Source organism: Maylandia zebra, linkage group LG5, assembly GCF_041146795.1.
Source record: "Maylandia zebra isolate NMK-2024a linkage group LG5, Mzebra_GT3a, whole genome shotgun sequence".
Classification (NCBI taxonomy): Eukaryota; Metazoa; Chordata; class Actinopteri; order Cichliformes; family Cichlidae; genus Maylandia; species Maylandia zebra.
The window spans coordinates 38,642,269-38,668,196 of NC_135171.1; the positions used below are offsets into that span (position 1 = coordinate 38,642,269).

The 25,928-nt window shown below is 40.9% G+C and overlaps 1 protein-coding gene across 1 annotated transcript; it reads left to right on the plus strand.

The window, feature by feature from the left end:
• The first annotated feature begins 946 nt into the window (after positions 1–946).
• Positions 947–23,117, plus strand: myg1 (myg1 exonuclease). Its single transcript, XM_004547724.5, has 7 exons — positions 947–1,311; positions 2,570–2,682; positions 7,609–7,768; positions 10,004–10,153; positions 13,349–13,471; positions 14,722–14,903; positions 22,781–23,117. Exons 1-7 carry the CDS (start codon positions 1,027–1,029, stop codon positions 22,968–22,970), a joined length of 1,203 nt encoding a protein of 400 aa, XP_004547781.2. The 5' UTR covers positions 947–1,026; the 3' UTR covers positions 22,971–23,117.
• Positions 23,118–25,928: the final 2,811 nt, after the last annotated feature.

Below are 25,928 nucleotides of genomic sequence, written 5' to 3' on the forward strand. Positions count from 1 at the left end.
CCAAACAGTCTCAGCCTTGCCTCTGTAACTTTGTGTCCAAGCTGCTCAACCGGAGCCCCATCACATTTCTGTAGTTTACCTTCCTGCTTCTGTTTCTTAGATTTAAAGTGTGCACGTTATTATCTTCTAATGCCATTTCTATACTCTTTTGCACAATCTCTGTCTCATTTCTTTTACATTTTTTTAAAACTCCATTTACTTATTTAAATTTTCATCACTGCTGTAAATATCAAATAGTGCTAAACATAAAAAATAGATATGAGACGATTTTTATTTATTTATTGCACTACCTCACACTATAGGCCTGAAAGTCTTAATCTCTGCCTCCTGTCATTTTATCACTGCCACCTTCTCCAGCACGTCTCATTACAATCTTGTAAACATTTCCTTTGAATCTTGCTACCATCCTTCTCTCATAAATCACCTACACCCTCTCCACCCTGCCTGCACTCTCTGCTTCACCTCTCTTGTGCACTGTCCCCTGCTTTTGATAGTTGACCCCAGACATTTAAACTATTCCACCTTCACTTCACCTCCTTGTATCTTTTCTTTCCTCTCTCATTGACAAATATCTATTTTGTATGAGAATACGAAACCGCGAATCCTTATACATTTAACATAATATTTTTATTATTATGTAATTGTAGAATATACTTTTTAAATAAAATAAATCATGTACAGTAGTACATAATTAACTATTTGTGCACTATACAGTGTCCAAGTCCTGCTTTTTTAACTCTGCAGCGTCCTCTGCTGTACACAAGTTGAGCTAGCATAAAATCATTCTCCTGCAAACGAGCTTCTGAGATAATGTAATCGCTTTAATTACCTGTGTTGTTGTCACCAGTGTTGTTTATCACTGTCTGCGTGAGTTATTTAAGCCCATAAAGGCAAACAACACAACGATAACAATGGTGACAACAACAAAAATGCTCCCGGCATTTTTGTTCTCTAAACAGGAGCAGCACATCCGGTCCGGCTGTCAAACCTGTCCGCCATTGGCGCGTTTCGTGGATTACTCTCTGGATGTGGGTCGTGCGTGTTTTTTCTTTGGCGCTTAAATTAACAAAAAACAGATATTTTCTGGTAACCAGTGAAACAGCAGGTGTGTCACGAAGGGTATTTTCGCGGGTTAGCTGCTTTAGTTCGCCCGTGCACTTTGCTAACGGAGAAACGCGCTACATGTCAAGTGAGCCGAAGAGACTCTGCACCGAAAACATGACCGTTACAAAGATCGGAACCCACAACGGGACCTTCCACTGCGACGAGGTTCTGGCTTGTTTCTTCCTCCGGCAGTTACCCGAGTACTCGGTGGGTGCAGCACGCTGCCGATTGATAGAAACATGTTTGGGGTTATTGCTAACTCCACGCTGTGCTTTGAATTTTTTTTAATGTAATCACTGTGCTCATCGTTACTGGCTAGGTAGAATTTAAATCCTCCCAGGAAGTCCTCACAGTAAGGATAAAGCCACATCTGCATTTTTGGAAACAACACTTAATCTTGTCTTCTGTTGATGGATCCAGTGTAATGCCACAAAAAAAAATCCACCAAAAGGGGGCGCTGTGTGTAAACGGATTGCAAAAACGATTACAGCATAAGACGTAATACGGTGAATATGTCACACATTTCAGTGTTATGGTCTGAATAAACTAAAAATACATTTTTTGTGTGTGTAGCCAGGTTTGCAGAACATTTGAGGGAGTTTTAAATTAAGTTAATCTCAACCTAATAGCACATTTTGTCTCTAAATACTTAATATGGGTGATAAAATAATATTGATCAGAGATTTGCTGCACTGCCCTAATAAAACCTGTGATCAAACCCAGGTTATAGCCTGTCGTAGCTGTACCGTTGTTTTGTGGCACTCTGTTGTTTATATTTGTAATTTTTATAATTTATATTAGTAACAAAAATACCATATTTGATTACCTCTACATGTCTGTGATTTATGCGCAGTTTAACAGAAACATTTTGATTACATATTTGAATTGACGTATACTTTATACAGTCAAAGCTTAAAGGTTGGACCTCCAAACACAGGGCTGGGCTTCTATGGTCTAATTTTTCACGTGTTTTTTTTTTTTTTTCCCTCCGGTGAGATTGTTGTAATGGTCTTTTAACAGGTATCAATCAGAAAGCATTAAATCGACTTCAGATGGTGAAAAATTCAGCAGCCAGACTTCTTAGAAGAACCAAGAACACTGAACATATTACGCCAGTCTTAATGACTCTACATTAGCGGGCCATTACTTCTAGAACTGATTTTCAGATTATAGTCATTACTTTAAAAGCCCTTCATGATCTGGGCCCAGAATATATACTAAAACTGCTGTTCCCGTACCAAACACCAAGCAGCCTCAGATGCTCAGGCAGAAACATGTTAACTGTTCCCACATCGCATTTAAAGACTAATCATTTTAATTTCATGCTAGTTTGTTCTTTTTTCCTGTGTTTCTGGAAAGCACTTTGAATGTTGGTGTTGATAAGTGTTATACAAGTAAACAAATAATAAAATAATAATTATTATTAATTTAGTTTGACATATATTTCTTTTTGTTTGCTGCACAGGATGGAGAAATCATTCGCACCAGGGACCCTGCACAGCTGGCGGAGTGCGACATTGTTGTGGACGTTGGAGGAGAGTTTGACCCAAAGAGGCACCGCTATGACCACCATCAGAGGTGCAGTTCTGGCAGTAAGCTGCTGAAAAGAGAGAAATTTATAGCTGTAGATTTCTAAAATATTATGTACTCTGAACTAAGACTGGGGGAGAGATTAATCTTCACTGTTCATCAACAGTAAGGGTCAGGATCATATCACAGATTAATTTTATGCCAGCTGAAAAATTTGACTTCAAGTTTAAGATTAAAATCTTGCTTTGTTCCAAGTGCTGTAAAAAACATGGTGTTGCATTTTGAGCTGTTCGTGTTTTCTGTCTGTATTGGTAGTTTTAAGGATCAACAAAAGAATGTTTTAAAAGATAAAGAAGCTTCAGGAGAAACACCACTCAGCCATGTTATGAGTGTTGATGTTACATAGTTTGTCCAACAGAGGGAACTCTCTATTTCCCTGTCAGCCACTCTGTTTAGATTTTATTTTTCTAAAAGTAGAAACAGCTGACATATCAGATTATTGGATTTTGAAATTACCAAATATTGGTATCAGACTTAACAATCCTATATCGGTCAGACTCTAATATACGCATGTACCAATAGAAGGAAGCGTAATCTTTAAAGTAGCTCACGCACCAATCTCCAGTCACTTCCAAGCGCTGAGGCGCACCGTCTCCAGCAAGCCAAAATAATTTATCGGAATTATTACGCCTGGATTTTTCCCACTTTAACATCGTCATCGTACAGCCTTTGGGATTTCTTTTCATTATCTGAGTTCTAATGATGAGAAACTACATTTCGGGGTGGCTTCTGCTCTGACATCTTTGAAGCACCCTGATTGCATGAATCATAAGGTAACAGGCTCTGTGTTTTGTGTAGAATTTCTTCCTGATGATTGCATTCAGTCGACGTCTCATCACGTTGAGTAATCAGCCTATTCCAGGTGTCTTGTCAGCTTAATGTCCTGATGATAATCAGCCATAGCTTTTATGACCACGGCGATAAAGATATGCCAGGGCTCTCTTCCTCGCAGGCGGTTAGTGATAATTAGCGCTCCTTGAATTGAACGCCCCCCTGCTGTCGGTTCACGAGGCACAGAGGCTGCAGCAGTGCTGTCGGGGCCACAGGAGGCTGTGGCTGTCACTCACATGCCCGGATGGGGGGCAAGATGGTTGTGATGGCACAGATGAATGTAAGTGGGATTGGTGCGACAGGAAGTTAGAGAAGGAGCTGGCGAGAACAACTGTAGTCCTCATTTCAATTTCACTTGTGACAGCATACAGATTGAGCTGACAGCAGTACCAATGAATCGCAGACACATTCTGTCAAATAAAATAGCATGCAATTACAAGAGTGCAAGTCATTAAAGGACCTGTGGTTATTATATATAAATATATTTACAAATATCAAATGACTACTAATTAGAAAATGTTTAAAAATACATTTTATAAATTTGAAGGCTAAGAAATATATACCCAGTTAAATTATTAAGATTGGTTGCTTATGCTCGGCTCACTCACTGCTTTGACTTAACAAAGAATTATAGGTGAGTAAACATATTTTTCAGCGGTGACAAACATGCTCTGCATTTTGCAGCTTGTCATAAACAGCAAAAGGAAAACCTTTTTTGCTGATTTGACTGCTACTCTCACTGAATTTGGACCTTTAACAATGTAGGAAAAATGATTTTTGGATACTGCAGCTTTCCTTCTCCCATGTATTTATTGCATATCTTCAGTGCATTATAACAGCGGTCCCCAGCCTTTTTTGCGCCACGGACCGATTTAATGTCAGACAATATTTTCACGGACCGGACTTTAATGTGTCGCGGATAAATGCAACAAAATAAAACGATACGACCGAGACAAAAACTGGTATTTGGTAGTTTGTAAATATAGTGATAAACGCAAATTCACAATGTAATTGTATAACTTTATTAGCAGCATCCTCCTGAAATGCACCAACAATATTGAAAGTAACATCCTCCTCTCTGCCCTTTAACGCTCTCTGGTTGCTGTGGTAACGCAGAAATATTTCTTTCAATTACAACACGGGAAAAGACCCAGGGAAACCCTGAAAACCCCAGGGGGTTGGGGACCACTGCATTATAATGTGACCAAATGTTGATCAGTTATTTAATATTTGGGATTGATCTACTGTAATAATGTCTGCATTTGGGTCTAAATATGAATATCAGTAATGGTGGTGGCATGGTGGTTAGCACTGTCACCTCACAGCAAGAAGGTCTTAGTTTCAAATCCACCAGCAAGATGAGCCTTTCTAGAATAGAATAGAAAAGCCCTTTATTGTAATTCTACAATAGATTGGCAGCCTGTTCAGGCTGTACTCTGTACATACTAATGTATAAAAACATTGCCGTTGCTCTATGTGAGTTGGAATAAGCTGCAGTCCAACAGTGACCCTGAATTCAATAAATGGAAGAAAATGAATGAATTTATGGACAGTAATGGTGCAAAAACAAATGTATGGAGTCATTGGTGCTTGCCTCTCAAAAGTACAACAATTTTTAAATTAAATCACCGTTACTGCAATGCACTGAGTTGACTTAACAACTCTTGCTGAACTCATTCGATGGGAAAAGTGTAATCAGCAATGCCCCATAGATCATTTACTATCTGAAGCTCTCTGAGACTTAAACTATTGAGTCTGTTCTATTATTTGTTTACAGTTGGCTATAAATGAAAATGCATTTCCTTGTTTACTATCTGCCTTTCAAAAAACCCCACAAACGGGCAAAATTTGCTCTTAGACATTATCTCTCTTCCCAGCCCTCATTTTCCATCAGGTATTATACCGCACAGGAAACTGGGAAATTACCAAGTAATAGTATTCTTTTTAAACAGTGTTTGAGCCGAGTCACTACATTTCTTGCTGTATTTTCATGTGTTGTGAATTATAGTTATGCACAGAAACAATCCGAAAAATAAGTACATCTTGGTGTTCAATGACATGGATAACTTAAAAAAAGGAGCATCCAGCAGATTTGAAAAGAAGTGGACAAATCAAACCACACCAACACCAAACAGCTCTGTAAGTCTTTCTGTCATCTGTATTTCCACAATTCAAGAGCGTCACTCCTCCTGCTGTAGCATTGGTCAGAATTCATCCTCGTACAAGCTGTAAAGTCGAGGTAATATCCAGCATTTTATGGACATTTTTCCATGTTCACAAGAATTGCTGCTCCTAGAGTAATGGCATTAATTCTCATTATTTTGTACAATACAGCCAACCAGTGACAAGAAAACTCCACTTTCCTTGTGTACTTCACACATTACAGTAACCTGTGAATTTAGATGGAGGATAAGCCGGATGAGCCGCTACGACACTGACGTTCTGGTTCTGTTATTATTATCAGGAATATATGGAAAATAATCGCATCAGAGTAAAATGAAAACAAATCTCTTTAATGTGTTTTCTTCCCGGAGAGGCTGGTTTAAAAAAGCAGGGTGAGGTGCTGCTCTCTCCAGCGTGTTGCACAGATATGGTGTGTGTCACAAAAATGAGCTGAGCAGTTAGTAAAAAAGACAACTCTAACATGAAGAATAAATCAAAGTACTTAGATAACAATTGTCTGATTACATATTCAACATATTACATATCTGAATATGAAAGATATTTCTGTTTCTTTCGGGTTAGTGGGAGAAAATATAATGAGGCACTTTTAATCCAAGTCTCCATATATCCTGTTTGTCTGAGGAAATTTTTAATCTCCTTAGGTTGTGTGTATTAAGTCCTGATTAAGCAATTTTGTTGGAAGCGACAGAATTAGATGCATTAGATGACATTGTGAACTGCAAGTCTTTGTCTTTCGAGTCTGCATCAGAGTTTCTGACACTGACCAAATACAAAAACACATAATTTAGGTGCCCCTTCCACTTTGAGATGATCTGAACGACCGTTTTTGTTCAAAATGTCCACCACGGGAGGCAAAACCTGGAGACAGTTTGAATCTTTATCAAAACATCTCCAAGTTTCTACAGTAATTTAAGTCACTAAAGAAAAAGAGAAATTCACTAATAAGGTCTGAGTTAAGTTAATCTAAAAGTATTTTGAGTTAATGTGCTGTAATCAGTGTTTTGTAGGCAACATTTACATTTGGGGTTAAACACGGTTGTAATGAGGCATTGAGGCTACTTTGGAGTCGGTTTGTAGTCCAGCTCCTGGAGGTATCAGTGACAAATTCATCTGCATAATTCTGAATAAGTGAATTTCCTCTAATGACACAGAGAGACATCAGCAACATTAAGTGGTGCAGCTGGTGCAGTATGTGAAGCACACTATATGTTAATTATGTTTAAATAAAACTTAATTTATGCCTAAATATCACCAGCGCTCAGCTGAACTGTCCCATTTTAATGCAGCGAGATGTTGCTTGATCTTGACTTCACACAAACAGCTTGATGACTTTTTCTTCGTAAGTGTTTTTTCTTTTAGCCGTTCTTCGTTTCAGATTGTCATTTTCCTCTCTCTCATTCACTTCCATTTTATGATCGTCAGCATAGAAATGCCTCTGCACGGCCAATTAGCCCTTTAATGGCTGTGATTACCCCCTACTTCCCTAGTATGTCACTCATTCATTTGATGGTCGGTTTTCCGCCGTGCTGCTGCCCGAGCATCCTAATTAAGCCTGAATTAAATGACCAGCAGTGACTCTGTGCTGGAGCCCACCCATCTCAGCACGTGTCTGAGAGGCCTCCAGTGGTTATGTGAGCTCACACTTACAAACCAGTACAAACCATTATTGATAATTTCAAGCACATGGCTAGATGCAGTATTTTGCTGAAGAGGAGAAAAAAATATGAATTATTTGTTATGAGCAGAAAAAAAGTCTAGTGATTGGCCTTTAGAACAAAATATGAATATCACAAGTTTTGGTTTTTAAATAAATAATCCGTTCTTCTCTCGCTACACAGTATATATGGTAAAGTTTTCAAAGGCAAAGACTAGTAAACACATTTTCTTCCTGTTTTTCAGGACCTTTTCAGACACCTTCAACAGCCTCTGTCCAGAGAAGCCATGGCTGACCAAGCTCAGCTCTGCCGGCCTGGTCTACCTGCACTTTGGCCATCGAGTGCTGTCGCAGCTCACGCAGCTGAAGGAGGACGACAGGCAGCTGGAAGTGCTCTATGACAAGGTGAGAGGAAAAAGATGACAGATTTATAGCAGGCAGTGGATTTCTACTGATTGTATGTTTATTCACAAAATAAACACGCCATTGAAAATGTGTTTTCCACTGGTCCACTTGTGCCAAAAAAAACATTTTCTCAGCTGGTGAGTGGAACCTGAACATTGTTAATTTCACGATAAAGCTGGAAGAGGGAGATTACAAAAATCTATTAAGTGGGCAAGCTTGTCAATTACAAAATTATAATAGAAAATAAGGGACACAGCATCCTAATTTGGCGTGTATTTTGCTTTTCAGAAGAATTGTGCAGATTGCATCCTGAAATCCTTCCAAACTGTCCTATTATACATAAACAATAGGGTTGGATGCGTTCTTCATCTTCTGTCGGTTATTTTGAAAACTAAAGACAGAATCGTGTGAAACGATCTGTAGTGTTGGGACACTGAGACACAATTCACCATTTATGATAATATCTTTAGCAGTAAGGTCAGAGGGGAAACAGGATGGATATGCTTGTGAATGAACCCTTTAGCCTCGAATCAAAGAGATCATCTGCTCTAAGCTAAATCTTAAGAGAGTTGTGATTTAGAAAATGTTATCAAAATGTTATCATTTGACTATTTGGCCAGATCATCCATTTCTACGCTTACATATGCCAGTGTTTTGAGTTTATTTTTGGATTTTCTGCAATCCACACAAGCTCAGATATATCCATAAACTGACTTAAATATTTTAATAGGGGGGTGCTGATGGTTCCACAGTGTCAAGTTAAAAGACAGTGCCAAAGGCTTTTAAATGAGCGATTGGCTACAACTGGTAGTTTCTCTATGTCAGCATAAAAATGATTTGTTTGACAGCACTCATTGGTCAGACAAGACAAAGATTGAGCTATCAGGCAACAATGACAAAAGGAATACATGGAGGTGTAAAGGTTAGGCTTGAGAAACCTGAGAACACTGAGCCATCTGTCAAGCATGGTGGTGGTAGCATCATGCTCTGGGTTGTTTGTTGCCAGAGGTTTTGGTACATTACACAACGTGGATAGAAACATCAATAAGGAATAACTTGAAATTCTTCAGCATCACCTCAACTCAACAGCCAAAAAGTTAAAACTTGGATACAGTTGAGTACTGTGGTTTTGGAAAGGCTAAAGCAGGCTAACCTGAACTCGAGCCTCTTGACAGTTGGCAGACTACGCTGGGTTCGTGCCAGGAAACCAGACAGTTTATATGAAATCTACTGATTCTGCCACGACGCGTGGTCAAATATCCAGCCAGAAATATACCAGAAGCTTGTTCATGGCTGCCAAAAGTGCAAAAAAGTGCAACTTGTTAAGGGACATTTAACCAGATATTAGTGGAAGTGTATTTATATATTTGACCCTGTGTGCATTTGTAGTACAATCATTCCACAGTGGAAAAAGAACAGTTCACAGAAATGATCAAATTCTCCAAATTACCGTCACATTTATACCCATGAAACCTCTGACCACAACTGTAGATTTAAAAGCACAAACTAGGACACTTTTTGGGATTTGCCTTCATCCCACAGTTGGCAGTAGAGTGTGAACAGATATAAAAGGACACGACAAAGTCTTTTAGCCAGATTTAAACAGAGTTCAGTTTCTTGCATTTTAGACAGCTTGGCCAGCAGGAGGCCTTGGCATCCATTGTGTTTTAATGGTCGGGCACATTAAGCCAGCCAAATCTTGGGTCACTATAAATATTAGCACTATTAACTCATGATATCATTTTTCTTTTGATGTGTCAGTTTGTTTAAAGCCCCGAGTAATCCTTTTACTCATGGCTCGGGCTCTACGTATTTTAGGATGCTGCATGTCATGTCCTTAGCCAGTTCCGACAAACTAAACATCGAGTTTTGCCTCAGAGCTTAGCTCCACTGATAAGTCACTTGTAAAATGTCAGCTCTTGCATGAATGACCTTCCAGTGAAGTTGAATTTTTATCATTTAATATGGCTGTTCCAGTTCATCTGCTCGTACAGTATTTTCGGGGATTTGTGAAGTAACAGCTTTTTTCCTATTTCATTTAGGTTTAATATTTTCTGTAACTACACATATCCTGTGGGTTTAATTCCTTTCCATGCATTCTTCTTGAAAAAGCTTTGTCTTTTTTTACTACTCTGATTTTATGCTTGGAATAAGTGTAAACACGAAACAGCTGATTCTGATGCCATAACAGATTGACAACCTCTGCCGCCACGTGCCTCTATCATGTGCTTACAGCTGTATGAGAACTTTGTGGAGGAGGTGGATGCTGTTGACAACGGCATCTCACAGTATGATGGGGAGGCCCGGTACAGCATCTCCACCACGCTGAGCGCACGTGTCTCACACCTGAATCCACGCTGGAACAGCACAGATCAGGATACTGAGGTGAGTACATGTGAGTGCAGCTGTACTCTATACCAGGACAGAAGGTGGCTTTTGACATGTGTGTGACTTCGCATCTCTTATATGGGATTAATTATAGTTATTATTTGTTTATCATTGCCTGGATTTCCACAGCAAAGCTCACCGTTTCTCAGCCTAATGCAGTAAAATGAGCTAATATAAGACTGTATAACTGTGGCATGCAGACAAGTCAGCATCTTTCTCTTCACTTTAATGTCCTCAGAACAGTTCTCTTTTATAATACACAAAATATCTCTCTGTCTGTGTCTTTGTCCCTGATCTCCTCTCAGACCATCAGGAGATGAGCGACCAAAATTGGCACACAGGTACATCTCAGGTCCCTGAAGGTTCTTAGCTACATCAGGCATTACGATGTTGCCTAGCAGCTACCTAGCATTTTTTTTTTATTCAAATAATTATTAAATTTTGCATTTTCTAACAAACACAAAAATACAACAAAAAATAACAAAAACAAAAAAACGAAGAGGTTTTAACATCTGTTGCATTAATCTGGAATTTCCAAGTCAGGCAGACATGTGGGTGGAAAAATTGTCCCATTGTTCCACCAAAGCTTCAGTCGCGTAATGTAACCTTCCCAACATCTTTTCTCCAGCAACATTCCCAATCATTTTTTCTTTCCACATTTTAAGCGTTGGAGTATGGGAGTCCTTCAAATATTCCAAAATGACACGGGCACATGTTACCAATGCAGCGCTTAACACTCTAAACTGATGTTTAACTGTGGCACCTCTCCTTTGTCTCCTAGTAGACATAATTTAGGTGATCTGGGCAAGTTACAAGGTATCCATGCCTGCATATAATTCAATACACTGTTCCAAACTGGAAAAACCAGCTGGCATTCCCAGAGGGCATGTATCAAAGTATCTTTAGCTTGTTGGAATTTCCAACATGGGTCATCTCTACCAGCACCTATTTTATAAGCCTTGAAGGAGTATAATAATATCTATTAAACATTTTGTATTCTGGCTTCCCTAATGTATAATCCATTATTCGACAGTATAGAATCCCACGTATCTTCATCCCCTGTAGACCCTAAATCCCTTTCCCATATTTTTTTCATAAAATGTACCAGTTTTAGCATTTATCCACCTATAAAGCATTATTGTGGGTCCATTGTGGTTTTACAGTTGTGCCTAATGTGAAAAAGATCACCGGTTCAATCACATTCACTTGTTCAAGTTGACGCAAATCCCTTAAACACTGCTTCAGGAAGGGATTCTGGTTAAAAGAAGTTATAAAAAATACAAATCAAAACTCGCTGCCCACTGTGCTGAACCCTTGTGAATAAAGAAGCAACAGAAAGTAGCTTTTATGCACCTAAAACACCTTATAATGCCTGCCTATCATTTTAATTTCAGTCTCATTTATATCCCCAATAGCTGAATTATGCATGATGCTTTATAATGCCATCACAGTGCCCATCAGCTACCGAGAAGTTTGCTAAAATGACCTGTTTTTAACCTCTGTGCACTTAGAACACCCTACAATAACATCTAATTTATATCCACAAAACTTCAGTTATACATCATATATTATGATGGCATCAGGTTGCCTAGCAATCACCTAGCAACGTGCTGAAATGACCTGTTTTTTTTTCCTTTTTACACCGACAAGACCCTATGAAAGCATCCTATCATTTATTGACACAAAAGCTTAATTATATGTGATATATTATAATGTCATCATGTCGCCTAGCAACCGCCTAGCAATGGGGGTAAAATGACCCTATTGCAAAAAGCATCACAGCCCACAATACGAATAGGCCAATGACGATGCTGCAGCGTTGGCATGTACTGGCGCACTTAATACATACCTGTTTATGACCTCAGTTGATCTGTAGAGTTTTAACCTTTTAATCAATAAAATGCAAGAAGTAAAAAAACCCAAACAAAAACACTATACAGACGATTTTCATATTGGAGAAACCTGAGCATGGAGTATTGTTTTCCATGAAAAATTGCTAATGTTTTACTATTAATCAAAAAATGGTAGTTTATTTTATAATTCATGATTAGTTATCTCAGCCTACTGATTTGCAGCATCATCTCAGATACACAATATTGGAAAATTTAAGCAAAGATAATTAGTACAAACTAAAAAAAGAGAACTTAAAAAATCTAAATAATTATCCAAATGCAAACATACAACAATAAAATGCAACATGCATACTTTGCAACATGGATTAATTGCGATTTTAACAGACAGCTGTTCCACAGTAGTGCCCCAGTATAAAAAAAGGGATAAATTTAATTATCACACACAGTGAGCAACCTGTGATGAAGCAAAACTACAAAATAGTCTTAAGAGGGCAAACAGGTGCAGTGTGGTGCAATCAGTGCTCAGAGGTCATTGTGAGAGCTGTGCAGGACCAACAGAGTGTGAATTTTCTGTCTCTCATCAGTGTTTCCTGCACACTCACCCACAGCCTAGATATGCATATATGTCGACTATGCCAACATTTTTTTCCCCTTAAGTTACCTGCTTGTTTCTTGTTTCTTTTTTTTTCACGTTCCACTTCACATGATTATAATTCATGTCCTCCAAACACTGCAGGCGAAGCCATATCTGTGAAATGGGTAACTGAGAAAGATTTGAACTGGAAAATGTTTGGTAGACAACTTAATGGTAGAGTGACCTGTTGAACTCTCTGCACTGGCTGCTGCTGATAATTGAAAAACCTGATGGAGTTTCATCTCCTCCAGCCATGACTGTTAATACTCAGGTCCAATGCAGCCCCCTCAAACAGATGCATACAGATTGTGCATGACATACCGCGTGTGTGTGTGCATGAGTTTGTGTGTGAGATATCTGTGCCGTGCTTTCTTTCACATGCTCCTCTTGGGCTTCTGCTCGTGAAACTATGCGAGAGTGAAATCGGGCTGTGGTTTGGGCTGCAGGGATCAGCAGGGAGGTAGTAAGACAAGACTTAATCACCCCCGTTTTGTCTGGTACACGGTCTCACGTAAAGTAGCTGATGTCAAACTGATGCTGTAGTAGTGATGAAAGAAGCTAAATGATCAAAAGAATACTGCGTTCAGCTGAGTCTACAGAGTTCTTTCTCTGTTAAAGTGACATCAGTGTTTTAAGTCTAGCCAGCTGTCAAAAAATCCAACATGTCTTTATTCTCACATATTTTAATCTCTATTTTATCCTTAGGAGGGTTTCAAGAAGGCACTGAAGATGGTTGGGGAGGAGTTCCTGGACCGTCTGGATTTCTACAAGTCCTCCTGGCTGCCAGCTCGTGAGGTCGTGGAGGAAGCTGTTAAGAAGAGGCATCAGGTACGAAGCTGCCCATTCTGTTTCATTCTGTTTGTTTTCTTTATTTGTTTGCACCAGCAGCAGTGGGCCTCTTATTACTCTCATGGTTATCTGGTTCACGGAGGGAGTAGCCTTTGCAGAGATGCCCAGATGTCCCTCTCCCCTTCCACCTCCTCCTGCTCTTCCAGGGGGACACTGAGGTGTTAAAAAGCCATCCGAGAGATGTAATCTCTCCCTGGTCTGCCCTGGGGCCTCCTACGGACTTTCCTGGAACACCTCACCTGGGAGACATTCAGGAGGCATCCTTTAATGTGGAGTAGCAGCTCTACTTGCCACCCTAATGACCAAAATCACCCTGTCTCTAAGGCTGAGCCCACCACCATATGGAGAAAGCTCATTTCCACTGCTTATATTCACAATCTCATCTTTTTTCAGTCACCACCCAGAGCTCGTAACCATAGGCTAGGGTGGGAATGTAGATCAGCTTTGCATTTACTGCTGACACCACACCAATCCATCTGTCGATCTCCTGCTCCTCACTCATCAATAAGACTCCTCAACTCGGGGCAGCGGCCCATCCCTGACCTGGAATGGGCACTCCGCCCTTTCCCGACTGAGAACCGTGGCCTCGAACTTTGAGGTTCTAATTTTTATCCCAGCCATTTCATACTTGGCTGAATTGGCTGTGAGTGATGATGTTTTTTGTTTTTGTTTAAGCCGCTGGCCGAACAGTCGGTGTTTTCCCTGAGACACCGACTGTGGTTTAAATAAACTAAATAAATATGACTTTGAGGTTGATATGGAAACAAATGAAGCTAAACAGCAAAAAATATCTAAACACAGACCAGACAAAAAAGAAAAAAGCAGATGTAGGACACCTGATCTGTTAGCCCATAATGAGAAACTCACTGCAGAATTTCATGTTTGAGTATTTTTAATAAAAATCTGTGAATAAAGTTTGTTTTGTGCTCCTTAGATCTAATTTAATTTCTTTAATTGCTTTTTATTAAATTCTGATTCTGAGCATTTTCTGTCTTGTTTTGAAAACTGTAAATATTAGCAAAAATGATGAGAGTATCAGGACTGTTGTTGTTTAGTTGAAGGAGACATTTATCACTTATAAAAGAAGCACAAGTTACGGTGAAAATGAGTTTAAAATGCTGCTGCTTTTCTTATACAGTGAAGCTTTCCACAGACACAGGCTTTTGTGTCTGTCCTTGATTTTTGCACATTAGTCACATGTGTTACACCTGTTCTATTCTTGTTTCCAGATAGATCCCAGTGGAGAGGTACTCCTTTTTTCCCAGGGTGGATGTCCTTGGAAGGAGCATTTGTTTGCCTTAGAGAAGGAGCTCCACGTGGAGACGCCCATTAAGTTTGTCCTTTACCCAGACCAGAATGGACAGTGGAGGGTCCAGTGTGTCCCTGCTGGGCTCAACACTTTCCAGAACAGGTAAATTTTAAGGTTATCTTTTAGTAAAATGTTATTGAAAACCATTTGAGGACCTTTTTTTCAGCTTTAGCTGTAGCATTCAGTCGCATGCGTGGAGGAGACCTCTTGCATGAGTTCCTTCAGCAGAAGTCGAGCATGCATAACTCGCAGGGGTTTTGTGAAACTGAGTCACGCACAATAAATTTTTCCACACTGGATTTTTTTTTTAACACAATGACAGCTTCAGAGTTTTCAACGTGTTGCGTTGAGCTCCGGTGACAGAGACAAACAATGGTCTATGATTTAACTTTCATGCTTACTGGACCGTGTGACAGCCGCTCACGGAGGGTTGACGTGTTATCCGGTGAGAGACGGACTCCTACAAGGATAGAAATGGTTGTTTATAGAATGAGGAAGATACTTTATTTAAGCCGAAGATTTTGTTCCCAGGAACTTAAAAAAATATAAACACAACTCAGCACAGCCACCTGCACAGCCCTCCCACTCAGGTGCTTCTTGTGTGTTTTTCTGCTCTTAATTATACCCAGTGCTTCAATACAGCAGACTGAAAGATATAAAGCACATGCCAGTTTGACTGGTAGGAGAGATGCTTTGATTTCAAGATTTTTTTTGTGAGCATGAATCAAAGTGAGATGCTCTGTCGAGCAACAAAGCCCCTTTGATTTTCTGCTTCTATGCTTTTGTAATATGAATACCATTTAGGCCACTCAACAGTTTAGAGATGTGCTCAGTCACTGTCAGTTGTGCCTGACATACATGTACATGCCTTTCCTGTTTGTCCTTTTGCACCAGTTTAATTGGGTGGGTGAGCAACGTCAATGCCAAACTTTAAGAACACGATAAGTCGAGAACGAAGTGACGTGAGATTTTCAGGTTGATATCATAGGTGCTACGAGGCTGAGTGGTCGCACTGGCAGCTGGTGGTATTTTTGCTGTTGTGATAAGCAGCATTTCGACATACTTTAGCAATAAAGATGACCCGAATCCTCAAACCTAGCACTTAAATGAGAGTGCTAGGCTTATTAAACCATGTTAGAGTTCCTGTCAGGTCCCTCACTAATGACAGTGATGACAACACCACACCCCCTGTGTGAATTTTTAAAGATGATTAGCACCTATCGTCTGTGCTTCTTATCTCTGGAGGGGAAAGTGTTTACCCAAAGAGCTTCTCGCAGACCGACCTACAATGCTGTTCTAATAATGTCACTAGCGGGCCCACTGGAGTCCTGTAGTGGGTGTGTTGTGCCCTAAATCCCAGAATGTAGCACACATAATCACCAAAGTATGGCAAACACTAGGCTGATCCTGGACGTTATCCAGATATTCGTCTCTATAGCTGCTTGGTGCCGTACGGTTGCAGAGTCCATGTTTCCCAGAGTCGTGTTAAATGTGTTCATAATCACAAAAACCTGTTTCCAGGTACTAACAGAGACATTAGCGACAAAAAAATCTCCTGGTGCAGAAAATCTTTCCAGCATTGATGTTCCTTCCCTGTTTCGTTTACTTGACATGAGCTGCTGGATATTGAACTGCGCTTTTAAAGTGGTAGCCCTAAGTGGTCAGCATGTGCACTTAAGAAGCAGTGACTTAGGTGGAAGAGTATTGGAAGCGATTTGCGCTTTACAAAGCTGTGAAGATGAGCAGTTTTGCCTCGGGGATAGATTCTAGCATGTGGGTTTATCTTTGATCTTGTTTCCCAGTCTGTTTGTTAGACTCGCATCTTGTTACAGCTTGTATTTGTCTGGTGACAGAGCAATATGCAAACCGTGTTGTCAGAGTATTTTACAAGATTATATCAACTGTAGTTAATTAATTAGAAGTTTATTTATTCTTTGGTTGATGTGCTCTCTGCAGCAGGTTTGTGTATCTGTGCATGTGTGCGAGTGAAGAAGGGTCACCTGTAACACTGCTGTATTCAATTAAATTAAAATTAAATTTTACATTCAGTTTTATGAATATAAACCACAACAACAGTCACCTCAATGGGCTTTATGTTGTTAGGTACAATATTAGAGAGAAAACAATAATATAACCTGTTATGAGCAGGTACTTGGTGACAGTAGGAAGAAAAAAAACGCCCTTTTAACAGGAAGAACCCTTCAGCAGAAGCAGGTTCAGGGAGGGGCAGCCATCAGCCACGACTGGTTGGGGTTGAGGGGAGGAAGACGGGGCAAAAGACACACAGGACAAATTATATATACACATAACTCATCCCTGTTCATCTGGACGTAGCGTTTTCAGTGGGAGAAATGTTTCGTCACTCATCCAGGTGACTTCTTTGACCTCAGCTGACTTATTGTAATTGACTCTTAAACTTTTTTCAATGGAAGAACAAGTAAAAAGCCCTGTTTAAATGAAATAAAAAAGCTTTATAAACTTAACGTGAATAAAAGTAAATGCAAGGAAAAAATTCTGAATAAATAATAAACTACAAGTGTTTATGGCACAAGTGGATGAGTCGAGGGGAAAGGAAGGACAGGTGAGATTTCTGTTTACCTGTTATGAGAATTATTCATCTTAAGCTGCAAGAATCAGTCGCAGAGCAGAGCAGGCAGCTCGATTTGCACACTCTGTGTGAGGTGTGGGAGAACTTTGCCAGTTGGACGTATAGAAGTGTATCGGCTGATGTGAGTTGGCGTTGTGTTCAGCTGGTCCGCCAGTATTATAGCCGAGCTTGACTTCACCGTCTGTCTGAATTAGCGCCATGCTCAATATTTTTTTTCTTTTTTTCATTTAACGCGTCGGATGATTTTGGGTGGCGGTTTCTTCTACGTCAGATACAATTTTATCCAGACAACAAACTCAGCAGGAAAGCTAGACCACTTCCATTACTGAAAGCATTTTGTGGTTACAGAAGTTTTACTAATCGAACACACCGTCTAATGAGTTAGGAAATTTGTGCAAAGTGAACACAATCTGTTTTTTAATCCTCTAAAATTGGTAAATCCTCTTAGACGTCAGATCGAGTTATATCTGCTACAAAATGTTGACCTTTGTGACAACGACTAAAAGCTATGTGTGAGTTTTGAGGGGATTGCTTGTGGAGAACTGAAGAAGAGTTGGGGATTGTTGTCTAGATTAAGACTCTTTCTTTCCTTCTAAGTGTGAGATGCTGATAGTTTTTGTCTGATTCCAGTTTTCTTTCTAAATACTTTAAGTGACAAACAAAAATAAACTTTTCTTCTATGCAGAATATTAATTTATTAATTAAAGAAGTTATTAACTGTAGTAAATTACAGGATTTCGCTCCCTTAAAAAAAAGCACAAACTGTAGATCACTAGAGACATTTTCCTCTGGCGCGATGAATCAGGATTGGCGGTTGCCAGGATTACTTATCTGACTGCATTGTGCCAAGTGTAGAGTTGTGGTGGAGTGGGATTATGGTGTGGGGTTGTTTTTCAGGAGTTGGGCTTGCCCCCTTAATTCCAATAAAAGAAACTCTCCCTGCTTCAGCAACAACATGACTGCACACAAGGTCCATAAAGACATGGCTGAACGAGTTTGGTGTGGAAGAACTCGACTGGCCTGCACAGAGTCCTGACCTCAGCGAGCCAGATGGGAACGTCATATTAAACCCTGAGAATTAGGAATAGGATGTTGTTCAAGATCATGTCTATGAAGGCAAGTGAGTGAATACATTTTCTAGTATGTTTATAACGTCTCTAGATTGGAGGATATTAACCCTGCTTTTACCCACTTTGATCCTTTGCTTATACCGAGGCTCACACTGAAGCGGCTGGTTTGGAGCTCTGGATAGCTTTAGCCACTTTTCCTTTGTTAGCTTCTTTATAATGTCCGTGTTTTGCTGGGTGAAGATGGTTTAAGTGTCTGACTGGGTTTGTTGGTACAAACATTTTCATGCTGGTCTCCCTGTGGTTTAATTTGGCCAGTTTTTCAGTCGTTACTCATAGTAAAGTGTTTCCACACTAATGTTAGAGATTGGCTTTACGTGTGCTTGTGCACATGCATGAAACGCCACAGATCATAATCGGATGACCAGCTGTCACCAGTCTTGACTAAACACAGTGGAAATCGACTGATTCTGGTCCCTGGATGATTGATCGCTGCTCCTCTAGCAGCAACTTAATATGCATCTGTGATACTGCATTTGAGAGTGAATAGTAAATTGATGCTGATATTGATGTAATGAGATAAAATTAGAAATGTGCCTCTGACAGTGAGAGCTACATTAAAGAGAGGAACAACATAAATACACTAAATGGTTGTTGCTAAATAAATTGCGCTTATAAATAGTATCAAAAACAAGGAAAAAGCAGAAATCGTCACATGATCTTTCTGGTCCTTCACGCAGTAGCTCTCCTGGTTTTGAACACATGACATCTGTTACATGTCTTTCTCTTTGTTGTCATGTGTGGGGGGTTTTTTTCTTGTGTGGTCTCAGGTGTCTCTCACTGTGAAGCCCACCTGACCTCTGTTTCCACATGTCTTGTTACTCCAGCAGTATGTGCCCTTGTGCTTTTATTTTTGGTTTGATGGGGCTCATTGTTGACTGCTTGAGAATAGTGGGAGACCTTCTGAACACATCATTCCTACAGAGACAGGAAGACGCTGGAATAGCTTTCTGATTCACTCCTGGCCTGACCAGTGGCTGCTCTCACCCCTTTCCTCCTCTTTTGGGGCAGGGATAGCTCAGTAGGTAAAGTGGTCGCCCCATGATCGGAAGGTCGGCGGTTCGAATCCACTTAACGGCTACCCTGAGGTACCCCTGAGCAAGGTACCGTCCCTACACACTGCTCCCCGGGCGCCTGCTTAGTGGGCTGCCCACTGCTTCACTGAGTGAATGGGTCAAATGCAGAGAAAAACAAGTAATTTCCCCATGGGGATCAATAAAGTATCCATTATTATTATTATTATTATTATTATTTTCTTTTGATTATCCCATTAGTGGGTTTTTTGTGCTTCTTGCTCTTTTTGTGCAGAGTATTTCTGTCTCAGTCCTATAATCACACTCCTCCATTTTGTCACCCCCCCCCCCCCCCAATTTGTCTTGCTCTTTTCCCATTAATCCCTTTTTTCCCCTCCTCCACCTCCTCCTCCGCCTCCACGTCCTCTTCTATCTCCCCCTCCTCCGCCCTATCTCGCTGTCTCACCTTTCACACCTTCCGCCCCTCCCTCGCCTGGTCCCTCAGTTAGACTTTTTTCCACTTTGCTCCAGAATCTCATCAGGCGGCCGCGCTTTCAAAGACTAAAAAGAAAAGACACCTGTTTGTAGTCGCGGAGCACTTCAAAGATTTAATTTAATGCAAATATGCTGGTTGGTGTGGCGCTACATGGCAACAATAGCTTGTGTGATGGATAAAAACGTAGCTCCAGATGGCTCTTTCTATGGGTGGCCTGCTTTCTCCCAGCGGGCTTGTGCCGACTCTGCAGAAGGGGTGTTGTTATCGCCTGTGTCCCTGCTACTGCACCTGGGGGGGAAAGGGTCTATTTTTATCAGCATCGTAGTGCAAAGTAAATGTGAGCTGGGAGAACGAAGAGGGGAGTGAAAGCAGCCCTTGCTTGGAAATGTGCTGTATAGGATGATACTGTAGGTTGACAGCAGAATGAGCTGAGCCAGAAACATATACCTCTATTTCAGGAAATACACACTGGCAGCTGCCACATTTACCTGCTGTATCGCGGTATTGGAGGTGAACCTGATGGTTGTGACTCGATGTCTTTATCCTTTCTACTTCATCTGATTGTTATTTTGGTCGATAGTTTAGTCGATAAAGCGCCAGAAAATAATGACTGATGTCCTTCACAATCACCCGTCTCCTGGTGATCTCTTTAGTTTGTCTGAAATCTGAACATATGAGCAAAGGGCAAGACAAACAAAAAAACAAAACCCAGACTGTATGACATTTTTGCTTGAAAAATAATTAAATTGAGCTGGTCATCTGTAATCATGTCTGTAATTCTGAGATGAAGCAGCGATGTCAGGTATAAAATGACAGTGGATCATATGAGAAAATGCCTCGGAGAAAAAATGGGAATAATTCCATTTAATTTGTCTTCAAAAGCAGAGAAATTTTACATTGTGGAAGGGAAAAATGTGTGTAATGTGGAAGATCTGTGGTCAGAATTTGGTGCATGTTATTGATGAGTAAAGGTGCAGAAAAATGCAGCACTTCAGCTTCTACAAAAGTGCCTTTTGTTCTGTTCTCAGTGAGGAACCAGAAGGTTCACGCTTTCGTTCATATCGCTGAAAACATGCAGTAATGAAGTCTCGAGGATGTGTCTCCGACTCTAAAGTAACATTTTTGTAATGACCCACTAATTGCCACTATCTGTCTCAGTTGAGGTCTTAGGGGGTCTTCTCTCATGAGACGCTAATTTGTTAATTGTGGATTTATTTTTAGACCGGTCATCTCGCAAGCGAAAGCTTCCTGGCCTATTGTAACAACATCAGCCGCCCCCTCCTACTCCTTCCCTCATCACCAGCCCTGTTGACCTTTCCTCAGAGCTCATTTTCCAGCCGCACTGTGCAGCTATCGATTGGTTGATTCTTTAATGGGGATTATAGGTTTGCCATGCTTGCCTCTCCAGGTAGTCCTATGGCAGTCTTATTAGGGATAAAAGATTTGACATAATGGAGTCGACATGCAAATCATTCTCATCATTATGGATGTTATAGAAAAATGGCAGTTAATGCTCAAAGTAAAGAGAACAAGAGAAAACACTTTGCTTGCTTCAAACTGATGCACCGTTTGACAACCGTGTCACTTTATTTCTGACAAATTCGACCGTGCTGTTCCATAATTCATCAAGTTTGCGATAAAGAGAAAGACGAGCCAAAGGTTTGTATGACATCCGACGCTTTTAGGGAATTTCGGCGTTTTAAAAAGCATTTAAAGTCTATTCCAGAAGCAGGCGGTGGGTGAAAGGTGAACAATGAAGTGCTTAATCAGGCCTAAATCGGAATGAAACATTGCTAAATATAAAAGTCCTCTGAGGAGAACAGGGGTCTGAGATAATGGAGATAATAACCCCGTCAAGGAAAGAGTGATATAAACGCACGCGCTAGATAACAGGTAAGGTGTGATTGGCAAGGCTGTAGAAAGATGTATGCTACCTGCAGTAGGTGGTAAATGAGCTGTTCTACATTTTTATGAATTTTCTCTGCGTGCTCCATCCAGAGACAAGTTTTCCAGGTCGGCTCGTAAACCATCGCAGAGCCAATCTTTCCCCCACTTTGCGAGATTGCCTTTTGACTCCACTCCGCTACCATAGGGCTCTCCAGTCGCTGCACTGAGGTGTGATTTTCCACATTGCTGGAGGAGAATAAAGCTGATTGTGTTTTTTTTGTTTTTTATTGTATTGGTCTATTTGTCGGTGCCCATTATAGTGGTGCTATGTGCAAGAGTGGCTGCACATAGCACCACTACCCCTGCAGGCATGAAAGCTGAAAGGATGAGAGTAATCCAAGCGTTTGTGCAAAAACATTCAGAAATTATGAAAGAAATGAGTTACAACCAACTAATATACATATAAAAATGCATTTTTCTGAGCTTTTGCCGATTAATATTCTAGTATTGTCTTCATGCTTTCAGTCAGTTTATATTTAGGACTTTGTTAAAGCTCAAGTTCACGTTCATATTTCTTGTTTTGTGAAGCAGATTTTCACTTTAGTACCATATGAGCCACGGAGAATTTGAAAAGTTTAAGAAGTGCAAATATATTTTGTTTTTGTCTGTAAAATGACTTTGTTAATCACTCTGTTTTGGGTTTTTTTACCCTAAACTCCAGAGTTTGCTGTTTTTCATAATGTACAGTACATTTTGTTTTTGCAAAACTAATGCGCAACATGAAGTGATCAGCAGACCACAGAGTGTCCATCTGTAAACCAACCTGCCCTTCTGTGCTCCTGTCCCAGGCTGTCGCTGCCAGAAGAGTGGCGTGGTGTTCGGGATGAAGCGCTGTCGGAGCTCAGCGGGATCAAGGGCTGCATCTTTGTCCACGCCGGAGGCTTTATTGGCGGGAACAAGACCCAGGAAGGAGCGATGGAGATGGCCCGCAGGACCCTGCAGGCCGCCGCCCAGTCCCCGGCGAACGGAAACAGCTGACTTAATTACCATGTTGTTTAGTGATATACCAACGCAGACTCTGGGCTCTGGGTCATCGTGCTGACTCATAATATCCTTCTTCTCTCTGCCTGTTCTTATAAATGTCTGTTCTGGAGTTCTTTTGAAATAAAAGACTGATTTGACATATTTTTGGTCTTTGGTAAATAATTGAGCATTGGCTTGAATCCGGCAATAAACCTGCTGTTTTCCCAGTCTCTTGGCTGTCGCTCGCGCCCCATAATATGCTGCCATCTGACCGAACAACACCAGCATCTTCAAAGCCTGAGATACCACGGCCTTACCTTTCAGTCGCTGATTTATAGAGACACCTGGACTACGGTTGCACCTTTCATTTCCAGCGTGCTGACATTAACCGTAGCACTACAAAGAGATACAGAGGCCACTTCCTTTGGCTCCGAGATCAAAGCGTCAGTAATAAGGCCTGATTAATTTGGATAAATTAAATTACCAAACGCCACAAAGACGTGCTCCGCGTGGCAGGAAGCCTCGTGACGGGGTTACCGGGACTGGGACGAGTCATGCAGTCAATGTAATAAAGTCGGTAGATGTGGCTTGAATTTTCTCATCATTACACCAGATTTCCTCCCCCTTTTGCTACCTGTTACTTCTTATTACATTCTCCACGGGTCTGACCTTCCGCTGCTCTTCGTCTACATAACGCACTGCTCTGGTTTTATTGCTATGCATTTTATTTCCATCAGCGCTGGTGTCATTGTGCAAATGCCACTGCGGTGCAAAATAAAATGGACACGTTACAGCTGTAAATGTTGCTCGGCTTCATGTCTTTCTCCTCATTTGCCTTTCGTTGCATTCAGACTATTTATTCTTAAATCCAGTTAATTTTCTCCTAACACGCTCTTGCTTTTACTTTTTTTTGTGGCAAACGTTAGACCTCCCCCATCTAATGTCAAGAAAACAAGCTCCCACAGACAGCATGTGCTCATAGCAATAAAGCTCATGGTGTATTGTCTAATCTATATCTGCTCTCAACTTTCAGCTGCTGAATTATTGTTTACCATTTGGCTGAGAGTGCACTAACAATATATAATGGCTTTGGAAATGTGCGCTTCCTCTTGCAACTTCTTTTGCACGCTACCTTTGTCTCAGAAGCACACAGATACACGTTTTAGTGTTATTACTCTGCTCTCTATTGTGCTGGTCCCGAGCCAAGGTCTCAATCCAATCCATACACATTTGTCACAGCCTTTTATAGTCACATGGTGTTGTAATCCCTGCCAACTGATGCTGTATTGTTTTGGGAGATGTAGACGATAACCCCTTTTCACAGCTTGCTTCACTCAAAGGAGCAGGACACAGCAAAGGTGCATTCATCACAGTGGCAGAATTGGAGACTCTCTGAGAGAAGCATCAGATTGAAAGGAGGAAAGAACTGATGTGTAGCCTAATATGCATTGATTTGAGCTTCCCAGTCTCCACTTTACCCTCACATGCACAGTTTCAGGCTTATTCATGGTCAAGTGCACTTGCCTGCTTGCTGTGCACAGGAAATCACAGGGTGCTCTGTGACTATATTCTAAATGTTTAGTGTCCTCAAAAGCTCTGCTTTGCATTTTAGCCCATGCGCTGGTTTTGCTGCTACAGAACAAACGGGCTGCAAGTCTTTTGCTGTCACCCAAAGCCCCTACAAAGCAACATTTTTTAATACTTTGTTTTGTCAGCAGAGATGATTTTCCGTCTGTGTTGTAGTTTTTAACAACACAGCAGCAAACCAGATCTTTGTGTTAGTCCTCGGTCGTAAGCATTTTTAAGACGACTCCAGCACTACCGAGTCCCACTTGGCCACGCTGTGGAAAAATGGCTACTGAGAGCCTCAGCAGAACACCTGCCCCCACCCTGACCTGTTGTTAGTGGATTTAATCCCGAGAGAATGACAGGCTAGTTACAAGAAATGCTCCACTGCTTTTTCTTTTCTCTCGCTCCCCCTCCTCTCCCTCTCTATACCTAATGGAGAGGTATAGCCACATGAGTTTTGTGGGTTTTATTTTTTTGCCCTTTCTTTTCACAACACAGATAAAGGACAAAAACACGGACCGTGTGCACAGAAAGAACTAGATTTTTGTTTCTGGCTGGCAGATCTTTTCCACTGCCTCTTTGTATTTACAAATTTGTATGGTTTGCTCAGTTTTCCCCTCTGAGGACAACACCCGAGCAAACAGATGATGCCAAACTGTTTCACTTGACTGCAGTGATGGTTTTCCTTGGAGTTCATATTGTCAGTGTTGTCATCATCGTGCTGCTCAGAGGCATGCGCATCCTTTAAAAGATCTTCATCCGATATTGAACAAATAGACCCTCCATAGCCTTCTCACCATGTGGTACAGCTTTTATTTTTCTTCCTGCAAATTGAACTTCGGACCCAAAATCATGCTATTCGCTCTCAGTTCAGGGAGCAAAAATAGACAATGTGCAATACTTTTTTTTCTTTCTTTTCTTGAGTAGGAGATTTTTCTATCTGCCGCCATGTGCTTTCTCATTATGCACCCCTTTGTCCCTTGTTTTCTATCTGGAAAAACCACAAAACTCAGCCTGTCTGCCGCATCATGTCTGGCAAACATGGAAACAATCACCCATCAAGGGCAAAACATTCACAAGTATTCAGCTGGAATGTGGGGGCAAAAAAAGGCATTATACTTGCAGCGTTCTGTATTTGTCAGGAGTGGGAATGTCATAGATTTAGCAGGAGCGGGACGGGCTGTAGAGGCAGAGGAGGGATACGAGGTGCCATCATGGCTGTCAGACCCATCCTTTCCCCCCTGAGGGCTCTGCTGTACATGGGCAGATATTCTTGCTGCTTACAATAGAAAATCAGAGACGGAGCAGGTCACTCATCCCGAGAGTGCGCCTGCTCTCTGCATACATTCTGTTTTCTGCTGTTTTGTCTCCCGGTCTGATGGTGTTTCCATGTCATTTATGTGG

Excerpts from the sequence above, each read along its gene's own strand:
- myg1 (XM_004547724.5), top strand. The coding sequence starts at position 1,027 with ATGTGGGTCGTGCGTGTTTTTTCTTTGGCGCTTAAATTAACAAAAAAC. Across the intron at positions 2,683-7,608 it reads CGCTATGACCACCATCAGAG|GACCTTTTCAGACACCTTCA; the intron begins GTGCAGTTCTGG and ends CCTGTTTTTCAG. Across the intron at positions 10,154-13,348 it reads GCACAGATCAGGATACTGAG|GAGGGTTTCAAGAAGGCACT; the intron begins GTGAGTACATGT and ends TTTTATCCTTAG.